Source organism: Podarcis cretensis (assembly GCF_951804945.1).
Source record: "Podarcis cretensis genome assembly, chromosome: 3".
Lineage (NCBI taxonomy): Eukaryota > Metazoa > Chordata > Lepidosauria > Squamata > Lacertidae > Podarcis > Podarcis cretensis.
Genome location: NC_137172.1, coordinates 124882956 through 124895228, shown reverse-complemented (window position 1 = coordinate 124895228; position 12273 = coordinate 124882956). Strand labels below are relative to the sequence as shown.

The 12273-nt window shown below is 41.5% G+C and overlaps 1 protein-coding gene across 6 annotated transcripts in view; it reads left to right on the top strand.

The window, feature by feature from the left end:
- Nucleotides 1–12273, top strand: part of CYP39A1 (cytochrome P450 family 39 subfamily A member 1) — a 65009-nt gene that overhangs the window by 24682 nt on the left and 28054 nt on the right. For all 6 annotated transcript variants that reach the window (XR_013837020.1, XM_079969938.1, XM_079969936.1 and 3 more), the window contains 3 exons: nt 3903–3993; nt 5543–5676; nt 6257–6352. Coding sequence is in view for 5 of the 6 variants with exons in the window: in XM_079969938.1 (XP_079826064.1) it covers nt 3903–3993; nt 5543–5676; nt 6257–6352 (321 nt within the window). In the remaining variant the exon portion in view is untranslated. The remainder of the gene's footprint in view (nt 1–3902; nt 3994–5542; nt 5677–6256; nt 6353–12273) is intronic.

Sequence of the window (12273 nt, the reverse complement as noted above, 5' to 3'; positions counted from 1 at the left end):
ATCCCACTAGCGGGTCATGCAGCGCCAGCCAGCTCATTCCCAATATGATGGGAGCTCCTCCCAGTGTGGCCACATGAAAGGCAATCACTTCCGTGTGCCTTGCCACCTTCATTATCATGGGAACAGTCTGTTGGTTCACTTCTCCTCCCAGCAGTTCCCTCCCATCAATCGTTGTCACCTGCAAAGGGTTACTTAAGGGGAGCGTCTGTATCTGGTGTTCAGCTGCAAACTCCTTACTCATGAAATTACAGGAGCTGCCTGAGTCTAATAGAGCTTTTATCGTTAGCGGGTGTCCATTGGGTAGCTCTAGCAACACCTCTATGACTAGAGCTGCTCTTGGGGGTTCAGGCTTGGGCACGTTCACTGATCCTTGGCCTGGCTGCTGTGCCCTGATGCTGGCAGCCAGGTGTTGGCTTTTACCTGCTCCTTACCCCCCTCCTCCTCACTCCCAACAGCTCCCGCCATCCCTTGCCATCCCTTCCTTTGAGGGCAGACTCTGGCAAAATGTCCTGGCTGTTGGCAGAGGAAACATTTTTTGGCGCCTTTTCCCTCCTTCTTCCGCCCTTCGTTGGTGTTTGAAATTCCGCGCGCGTGCGCCGCCCCAATCTCCATCGGTTCTACAGGCGGGGAAGGTTGCTCCGGCATCTCAGGAATGCGGAAATCGCTCCAACGCTCTCCTCTCCCTTCCCACTTCTCCAGAGCCCTTGCTTCTTGGCGCGCTCCAATCGTGAGCGCGGATTTGGTCAGATGATCCATAGACTCCGGACGGGGCGCGCGGGAAAGTTCGTCTTTTACCGCTGGGGATAGCCCTTCTTCAAACAGCATTTGTATTGGCTCCGCAGACAGGTCCCACCCCAATTTATGTATCAGCATGGTAAACTGTGTCCAATACTCTCGGACGGACTGATTCCCCTGTTTACACGCCATCAACTGTCTGCGCACCACCCCCTGTTCAATCTCGCTGGAAAACATCAAGTCCATCGCGAGGAAAAACTTTCTCAAGTCCTTTAAGGCGTCATTATTCTCTGCCATCAGGGGCCTCACCCAGTCTCTAGCCCCCCCTTCGAGATGCCCAATCACAAAAGCCACTCTCGATTCCTCATCGGCAAAGTCATCAAACTGCAGATTGAGGGCATACTGCATCTCTGTCTTAAAGGCTTGGTAATTTCTTGGGTCACCCCCAAACTTTTGCACCAACCCTGGTACCTTCCTTGCGATGGGGGTGGTTTTCCCCTTTTCATCCTGAGCCCGCCTCTCCTCAAGCCGCGCCGTTTGCAGTGCTAGCTGGTGTTCCAACGCTCTGTATCTTTCCTCCAGACTTGGACCCGCTCCAGCTCCACCTGCCCCTCCGGCTTCGGTTGGGTTACTCATGATGCCTCTCCTTTGCACAAGCAGCTTTCAGGGACTGACAGATTGCTGTGATGGGATAATGAGCTGCTTGTGCGTAAAAGCTGAATCCCTCAGAGCTTTGCAAAGGTTTCAAAGCTCTGCCTTTACGGGAGCCCTCAAAGCATGACTCCCTCAATCGCTGGCAGAATCTGTCAGTGGGCGTTTCCGGAATTTGCGCCAACATAAGAGTTCCTTAATGGAAACTCTCCTTCGGGATTCTCAGCGTGACAGCTTCCTGCGAGGGGTGGGTGTACCCAGAGGAGGTCCTGAGACCTCCCCGCTGTTCTCACTGGAAGTCTCCTGGAGCCATCCCTCCGACTGAGTTTCTCCATGAGCTCTCTCTCTCCCTCTGCTGGTTCCTTCCTCTGCATCCGAGTGTCTCCTAGCCTCCGTGAGCCCCTCCACCACCTGACTCTCCGATGGCAGGTCCCTGACAAAGGGCTATATAAATTAATAGAAGCGGAAAAAATAGAGGATATGATGAGGTCAGGATCCGTAATTGATGAAATACTTAACAAAAGACAATTAACAGAGAAAGGGATAGCAAGCATGGTATCTAAATTAATGATAAGAAGTAAGGAAAGGATGATAAGGGTAATTCAGAATAAATGGGAGCGGGAAGGGCTGTTTCATTTGAATACGGTCCAAGAGATGATGAAGAGTACAGATAAAATAAAAAGATTAAGATAAATATAAAGAATTAAGTAGGAAATTCCTATTGAAATGGTATAGAACCCCGGTGCAACTGACATATATAGTTAAAGGATTGAGTCCTAAGTGTTGGCATTGTGGTCAAGAGTTAGGGTATATGCACATATGTGATGGGAGTGCATTTGTGTAAAGGAATATTGGCAAAAGATTATATAGGTTATTTCTGATGTATTTCAGGTTAAAATAGAAGTCAATAGAGAAATGCTTATCTCAGGAATACTGGAGAATAGTAAAATAGAAAGAAAAGAGCAAGATTGGTATAAAATTATGATCTTAGCTGATATGCTTGTTATTGTATTAGGATGGAAAGAAAATGATAAATGGACAATGGAAAAATGGAATGACTATGTTTTTGAATATATACAATCTGATATATTTGAACAGGTAATGATGGAAGATACATGGGAAAACAAATGTCAAAAGATTTTGGATAAAAGGACAAGTTATAGGAACTGGATAGCACGGGGGGAAGCCAACCCAAGCATCCAAATTAGAATGAATAATGTGTGCACATGGTTAAAGATATGAAGAATGAACAAGTTTTGGGGGGAGGGGTAAAGGGGAGGGAGGAAGGGGGGAATAAAAAAAATAGGATAAATGAGTAGGGACAAAAGTATATACTGTTATGTATAACTAATAGGAGGATGATTTTGATGCATGTTATTGTTAGATTTTTAACTGAATGATTTTTTTTGTAAGTTATTTGATATCCCTAGATGAAAATGTGATCATAAAGAATGGGGGAAAATAATAATAATAAAAAGAACTTTAAAAACAAACAAACAAATGTACATACTGTTTAATCATTAGGAAGAGAATAAGAGGAGTCCTGGCTGTGTAGTCCCATCGTGTACAATGAGATGCTCCTGAAAGCCCTCTAAAAGGACATGAGGGTTAGAATCACAGAGTCATAGAGTTGGAAGAGACCACAAGGGCCATCGAGTCCAACCCCCTGCCAAGCAGGAAACACCATCAGAGCACTCCTGACATATGGTTGTCAAGCCTCTGCTTAAAGACCTCCAAAGAAGGAGACTCCACCACACTCCTTGGCAGCAAATTCCACTGTCAAACAGCTCTTACTGTCAGGAAGTTCTTCCTAATGTTTAGGTGGAATCTTCTTTCTTGTAGTTTGGATCCATTGCTCCATGTCCGCTTCTCTGGAGCAGCAGAAAACAACCTTTCTCCCTCCTCTATGTGACATCCTTTTATATATTTGAACATGGCTATCATATCACCCCTTAACCTCCTCTTCTCCAGGCTAAACATGCCCTGCTCCCTTAGCCGTTCCTCATAAGGCATCGTTTCCAGGCCTTGGACCATTTTGGTTGCCCTCCTCTGGACACGTTCCAGTTTGTCAGTGTCCTTCTTGAACTGTGGTGCCCAGAACTGGACACAGTACTCCAGGTGAGGTCTGACCAGAGCAGAATACAGTGGCACTATTACTTCCCTTGATCTAGATGCTATACGCCTATTGATGCAGCCCAGAATTGCATTGGCTTTTTTAGCTGCCACATCACACTGTTGGCTCATGTCAAGTTTGTGGTCAACCAAGACTCCTAGATCCTTTTATATATAGCCGTTATAGCCGCTGATATTCAGAGACTTGCTACCTCTGAATATAGCAGGTTAGCCACTTTAGACTAGGAGCCATTGATAAACCCATTCCATGTGAATCTGTCCAATCCCACTTTAAAGACATCTGAGGTAGTGGCTGTCAGCACTCACAGTGACAACAAATTCTATGGGTTAATGTGTAATTTCCTCAGGTCATTCTATGACCATTTCCTCTGGTCTTTCTTTAGGTTTCATTCTGGACACTAGCATTTATTTTATCTCAACCTTCTGTTTACAAAAAAGTCATGGATGAACTAGAACCGGTTTATAGAAAATCAGGTAAATATGCCTAAATGCCTTACTATGACATTGAACTGTTTGGAACAGTCTGCATATCTGCATCTATGTGCATCTATCGTAGGCTTTGATCTGAAGGATTTCACCAAATTAATTTAGACATAGCAGTAAGCAGTGAATTGGTATTGGATGCAATTTGAGGATCACAAAATTCTTATTGTTTTAGTGTTGAGACATATGCCCCAGGTACTTCTTGATATTGAAGTAGACATTTGTATAACTACACTTATGTTCCAACTGGGATTAATCTACGCACATATCTTAGTTTTGTTGTTTTTTTAAATCACATGGGAATTGGCCAGAAGAATACGCTTGTGAAGAAGTGTCAAATCCTGCCTATTATTAAACATACATGTCTATTGGAAAACCTTGTGTATGAACCTGTCACCCAAGTATCCCTTTAAACACACCTTGAGAGGAGGGGGAACTTTTGGTAGAGATGAACCAGGCACTGTCCTTGAATTGGTCTGAATAGTTTGTGTGTAACCCAAGAATGTAGGTCCAGACCTGACTAAAGCAAAGCTTTCTTTTATTGCAAGAAAAGAGAGAGAAACAAAATTATTTGGGTGTGTGGCAGCATTAATTATGAATATTGTAATCTATTCATAACTCTAAACTAAGACATAAAATGTCCCTACTGCTACAAGAAGGAACAGGTGCCAGAAATTATATCTTCTAGACTGAAAAGTGTAGGGAGTGGTATACAGTAGCATCTGTGAAGAATATACCATATTTTTTCATGAATAAGATGCCCCCACGTATAAGGCGCCCCCTATTTTGGGGGACTCCAAATTAAGAAAACACCCCTCAGCACTACCTGTGTATAAGACATGCTCCAATTTTAAACCTTATTTTTTTGGTAAAAAAAACCCCTAGTCTTATACACAGAAAAATATGGTACTTTCTAACACTATAGGCCAATGACTTGTTCTGCTATCTTGAACAATGGGATTTTCCTGCCAAGCATGAGGGAAGCTGCCAAGGAGATAAGATAAAAACTCTTGTCATGAACTCATTGTATTTTGGGGAACTCACAAGTTTATTAATTAATTTATTGCGAGTTGAAATGCCTGAATCCTTGTCATGTCAAATGAGTGAAACCCCCAGTGGATTAAAAAAAAGGAGAAGGGTGCCTGTTATGAGCCAAGTGCTCCAAATGAACTAAGTGCTGGTCTGCCAAAGGCATCCACCTAGCACTGCCTTGCACTGTCTAAGCAAGCAAGCAAGGCCCAACCCTCTACTGCCGTTTACAACCCACTTGTTGAGTAAGATTATAGGGCGTTTGCTAGACATTTGATATGGTAGGGCTGCCAGAGAGGAGAGTGAATCAATATTGTTTCAACTGTTTAACATTTGTAACTTCTCCTCCAAAATTTGATCGTAGTCACACCATCTTTCTCTCATTATACTTAACCTGAGTTCTACTGCTCTCATTAAGAGTTCCCACTCTTGCATGACTGTGAATTCACATAAAGATATGGGAAAGCTTGCAGTGTTTCAGTAACTGGACTTTTGTATGTGACTTTTGCAGGTAAAGAAAACATCCAGTTATCTGAAGATGACCTAAAAAAGTTCCCATTTATCAAGTGGTGTATTTTGGAAACAATACGATTAAGGGCACCAGGTGCCATCATCAAGAAAGTGATCGCTCCAATGACAATTCAAGTAAGGTTTTGTTAATGACAGTAATAGTGTAGCACAGTTCTTCATTCAATAATCTTCAAAATGAATATGTTGTTGAATGTATGAAAGATACAGATACACATAGAAATTCCTGTCAAGTCATCTATTTAGCACAAATGACACCCTCTCCAGCCTCTTTCACTGTCTTGAAGATAATGAGGGATGCTGAAATTTATGTGAGATTCTACTCCAATGAAGGCATCATAGATAAAAGCTAGCAAGTACAGTATATCTTCATGTTTAGGGTCTGGCTAACAATCAATTATTACCTAAGTGCATCACTTTATTAGTGACCTCATATAGACAGGATTATCTGCTGTGTTCTTGTGAAATAAATATGTTTATAAATGACTGGCTTTGTTGGAACAGAGTTTGAAGTGTGCATTAGGCAGCACTGTTTAAGGAAGTTTTTAATGTTTGATGTTTTATTGTATTTTTAATATTTTGTTGGATGCTGCCTAGAGTAGCTGGGGAAACCCAGCCAGATGGGTGGAGTATAAATAAATATATTGTTGTTATTATTGTTATTATTATTATTAAGAGCATGTTCTTCTGCTTTTAGAATTTTGTTATCCCTGCTGGTGACCTGCTGGCCTTGTCTCCATATTGGATTCATAGAAACCCCAAATATTTTCCTGAGCCCAATACTTTTAAACCAGTAAGTTATAACATGGGAACCGTTTGTTTTTCTCTTTTCTCACTAGCTGATGTGTAGTGTAGTATGTATGTATGTATGTATGTATGTATGTATGTATGTATTTGATGCTGGTTGCATTTTTAGCCCACCTTTGCCAAAAAACTTAAGCAACCCTGTGAGGAAGGTTAGTGGCTGTGTGTGGTGACAATCCCGCCTGCCTTAATCCCGCCTGCCTTAATGGAGGCAGCCCCCCCCCCCCCCCGACAGCAGGCAAACAAAAAACAAGGATGACAGAGGGCAAATCTTCCTTGCAAATTACCCCAAGGGAGGGGGGAATGGACTTCACTTGCAGTTCATCTCAGTACCTGGCTCTCGCTCCAGCATGGAATGTGGGAGGCAGGGGGGCGCTGAGTGCAAAAGTACTTCTCCTGGCAAAAGCCCTCCTACGCTGCAGTTAAGAAGCAGAGGTTCTCGGTTTCCGGCCACACCCACGATTCATGGCGCTAGCTCTCCTCTGCCCTCTGGGGAAAGCAGGGGAAAGCCAGGATTTATGAGGCAAAATTCCTGGCAATGCTCCTGGGGGGTTCTGGGGAGTTCACTGCATCCTGCAGTGCCGCTTCTTCACATCTCTGCCTGGGAGTGTGTCCCTGCCACGGACGAGCCTCCATCCATTGGCAGCATGATTTGAGAATGGTTCCTCAAGAATTCAGAATATTGGCATCAGTTATGGGGCACTCCTGAAGCGGCATATGATAATGGGCTGCAACTAACCAGCTACCGAATGGACTTGACACGAGCTATGAAGGTATCTGAATGACTTTGAACAAGCACGAAATTTCTTACAACAGTAAGGAACAATGATGGGGGGGGCAATGTTTGCTTTCGTGATTTTTAAGGGTCTTTTATTTTCTGACCACCTCCCCACAAAATGGAAGAATCGTGTGCAGGCGTTATGATGTTATCTGATATCAAGAAATGTGGGAGCCACTGATTTATGCTCAATAAAGGGTTTTACAATGCTTTTCTATACCCTCCCCTCTCGAACGTATGGATTTTATATCAATTATTCTTGGACTTGATCTGCAGTGAGATGAGATTTGCAAGGACGAGGGTCTGCTAATTGCACTGGGGGGAGGGGTTATATGTGTCTTTGATTTTTAACTGTGGGCTGTGGGAAATAATCCCCAGAGTTTTAATGGTGGAATGGTCATCTTGTCGGGGATTTATTTATGGCTCAGTGTGGCCTTGAAGAACGGAAGGACTGCTTTCAAAGGAGTCCTTAAAGGAGAGGAATGTGAATGGACAATGAATTATGGCAGTTTTTTGTTTTTTTTAATATTCTTTTTATTAACTTTCATTTGTCACATACACACAAAGGAAAAACAAAACCATTTAAAACAACAACTAAGACAGAAAAAAAGAAAAAAGAAAGAAAAAAGAAAAAATTACATTAAATAACAGAAAAAAGTGACGAAAAAAACACCAAAGAAGTGAAATAAACATAAACTAATACATAACACATACTAGCTGACTTCCTTCCCTCCTGATTTCGGGTTCTTAATTTTAAGAATTTCATTTTTACAGCTGATGTTGGTTAATTGATCTATCTATACATCGAAAGTTTCATAACAAGCCTGCTATATTTGGTAGGTTACTATAGTTACCTTCAATATATGTCATAAATTTAATCCAATCGTTGTTTAACTTTGTATTCTTTTGGTTTCTAATTCTCTGCGTCATTTTAGCTAATTCGACGAAGTTATATAGTTTCGTTTGCCATTCCCTCACCGTTGGTATATTTCTATTTTTCCAGTTTTGGGCAATTAACATTCTGGCCGCTGCTGTTGAATATTGAAATAGGACTCTATCTTCTTTCTTAATTTCTTCTCCGATGATACCTAGTAAGAAGGCCTCTGGCTTTTTAGGGAATGTATATCTAAATATTTTTTTTAATTCATTATATATCGTGTCCCAAAATTTTTTTATTTCTTCACATGTCCACCACATGTGTATGAAATTGCCTTCTTTTGTTTTGCATTTCCAGCAGGCCTTATTTCCAGTCTTATACATCCTACTTAGTTTTTCTGGCGTGATATACCATCTGTATATCATCTTTTCTAGATTTTCTCTGATTGCAACACTCGCCGTGAATTTTATTCCCTCATTCCACAATTTTGACCATTTTTCATATTCTATATTATGCCCCAGATCTATCGCCCATTTAACCATAACTTCCTTAATTTCTTCATCTTTTGTGTCCCATTCCAATAATAAATTGTACATTTTAGATAGTAATTTAGATTTACTTTCTATTATTTCAATTTGAAATTTCGATTTCTTTTCATTCATTCCAATTTTTTTATCTTTTAACCAAATTGCATTGATTTGATGGTACTGTAACCAGCTTGTCAACTTTCCCTCCAGCTCCTCATATGGCTTTAGTTTCCAGCTGTCTTCCGATCTTGTCAATAAATCTTCATATGTTAATTTCTGCTCCTCCATATTTATTTTTTTAATAGTTAGGATATTTATTGGGGACAGCCACCAGGGTGTTCTCCATTCTAGCAATTTTTTATTTTTTCCCCAAACTTCATATAGTGGACCCCTAATGATGTGATTTGAGAACCCTTTATGAGCCTTCTCTTTATTTGCCCACAGGTAGGCATGCCATCCGAACCTATTGTCTGCCCCTTCAAGGTCCAATAAGTCAGTATTTTCCAAGGTTATCCAGTCTTTAACCCAGCATAGGCAGGCGGCCTCGTAATATAATTTTAAGTTAGGGACTGCAAGTCCCCCTCTCTCCTTTCTATCCGTAAGTAGTTTAAATCTAATCCTTGGCCTCCCTCCCTGCCAAATAAATCGTGAAAGAGTTTTCTGCCAATCTTTGAATAATTTTGACCCTCTAATTACCGGGATATTTTGAAACAAGAACAACATTCTTGGAAGAACATTCATTTTTATTGTCTCCATCCTGCCCATCCACGAGAGGTTAACTCTGTTCCAGACATCCAAATCTTTTTTAATTTCTTTCCATGTTATCGTATAATTGTCTTCAATTAAATTTATATTTTTTGGTGTAAGCCATATTCCTAAGTATTTTATTTTTTTAACCACCTTTATCCCATGTTTTCTCTCCAGTTCTTCTCTTTCCTCAGCACCCAGGTTTTTTGTCAACATTTTGGTTTTTAGTTTGTTCAGTTTAAAACCGGATAGTTTACCATATTCTTCTAAGGTCTCCAGCGCCTTGCCCAAACTGCCTTGCGGTTCTTCCAAAGATAACATTAGGTCGTCCGCATAAGCTCTTAATTTAAATTCCTTCAATCCTATTTTAATTCCTTGTATCTCTCGTGTCGATCTTATTCTGTTCGCCAATACTTCTAATACGATAATAAATAATAGCGGGGAGAGGGGGCACCCCTGTCTTGTACCCTTCTCGATTTTGAATGTGTTTGTAAGATTGTTATTTATTACCAATTTGGCGAATTGGGTTGAATATATTGCCTGTATTCCTTTCAAGAATTCACCTTCTATCCCTGCCACCTGAATTATGGCAGTTAATCCCTCTACACACCAGACCTGAGAAAAGAGTGCCTGAAGGGCTGCACACGGGAAATGGACTTTTATGTGTTTGGGAAACAACAGAAGAACTGACTGCAAGGCAACAAGAGCAGATAGCTATATAAATGGATTAAAACGAATAGAAGGATGAAAAGATGATTAAATAAGAACAATGAAGCAGCAACATCAGGAAGAATTGGACATATTTGCAACAGGAGCTGGAAGCCTTTTTTTTATTTAAAAAATGTTTAAATAATTTGGATTGATTTGTTAAAATTTGGAAAACAAGTTTAAAAATTTAAAAAGAAGCAGAGGTTCTCCATTTAATTGGATCTTTAATTGGCTTTAAAGTACAGTGGTACATCTGGTTACGTACTTAATTCGTTCCGGAGGTCTGTTCTTAACCTGAAACTGTTCTTAACCTGAAGCAGCACTTTATCTAATAGGGCCTCCCGCTGCCACCGCACGATTTTTGTTCTCATCCTGAAGCAAAGTTCTTAACCCGAGGTACTATTTCTGGGTTAGCGGAGTCTGTAACCTGAAGCGTCTGTAACCTGAAGCATATGTAACCCAAGGTACCACTGTACCAGCATGTGATGGAAAAGGGTTGCAACAACATACTGCTGAATATACTAACTACAGGGATCAAAGGTTTGAATTAAGATTTTCTTTGTCATGAGAGTTGGTTGGAGAGAAGGAAGCATTTATATCTTTATGATCTGGCAACCCTTTGTGTGTGCTACTGACGGAATGTAATCTAAGATGAAGTTTAATTGAGCCATAAATCTCTTGCTGGAAGGAAAAGAATTTAGGAACTGTGATAAGAACACTGCAGAGATTCTGGGAGCTGGAAAGGAGTATTAAATCTTCAGCACATTCGAAAACTGCTCACCTTTTCCGAGGCTGAGGGGGAAATGGCAAAGATCTGTGACATGTTTTACTAGTGAGACAGAATGGTTTCTAGCAGACTGCTGCCTGTTCCGAGACATCGAAGCAAGGGACGGAGAGATAAGACTTCTGACAAACTTGGAGATTCAGTTCTGCCCAAAGCCATGATGGGAGAAAACAACAGCTAAGAAGTGAAAGAGACAACGCCATATATGGACAGAAGAAATATCCATGGATATAACAGTTTTCACACGCAGGGCAGAAGCTTTATAAATTTATATATTACAACATCAAAAATGGAAACCATTAATTATGTAGCTGTTGTCAAAGGGATTATTATTATAACTGAAATGTAATTGACAATTAAGTTTATGGGACGCAGTGATATAGGATCGGAAATGCACCCAAACCACCATGCGGGGAGCCACTTTAACTAAAATGTATTAATTGGAAGTTGATTGGCACTTTGATAATTGTATAATTTGGGATTTAATTGTTATTATTATAATTTGGCTATTATTGGGGGTATATTGGAAAACTAATTAAAAAATGATTCTTTAAAAATTATATGGAAATGAGTTAGAACCTCAGAGATAATGAGCTTAGATACAGCTGTTTCCCGTTAAGGCTTCAAGACCGGTGTCACAAGGTAATTGGGTGGAAGAGGTGAACGCCCATGGTCTAAGCCCCCATAAAACCTGGGCTGGTGGGAGCTCTTGGCAGCCAGCCAAGCAGGGGTTGGACTTCTGACAGCATCTTGTTCTGTTGCTCAGCCTACTGAGATTTAAGTGTGTTTATGTTAATTAGCTGGATAAGTTAGTGTTTGTTGTTTTCTTACCTTTTGAGCTATTTGGAGTTTCTCTCTTTCATAGGGTTTTGTTTTAGTAAAGTCTGTGGATGATTTTATGAAATTTGGTCTGGTCTGAACTCCTGAACCCTTTAATTTTGACCATGTTTTTTGGAGCAAGGGTCATCCACCACACTGTGACTGACCCAAGGGAGCCAGGGAGCTTCATGGTTGACTGGGAATTTGAACACTGGTCTTCCAGGTTGTAGTCCAACATGAATCACTACAAGGCACTGACTTTCTGTGTGGACATAGTTCTCATGGAGCAGGCATTTCCAACACGCTGATCACGACTGACTTGGGAATCGCTGACCGATTTTCATCAGTCGCAGGCTGAGAAAGAAAAGCTTTGCTCTGCAGCCTGGCACGCAGCAGCAGCCGCTGCTACTGTCAGTCTCATGCAAGCCTCAGCTCCTCCTCCTCCTCCTCCTCCTCCTCCAGCCATGGAAGTAGGCTTGCCTTCCTTCCCCGAAGCCTGCTCTGCACTGTGCTCTGGGGGGGGGGGTAGAGCGCCAGTGGTGGTGTGAGGGGGACGCAGTGCCCTGAGGGAGGGCTGGGATGTTTGTGGGGGCAGGGTGTTCCTGCAGGGTACTAACTTAGGGGTGGGGACAATAACATGATTGAATGAAAAGCTCCAGAAGCAGAAAGA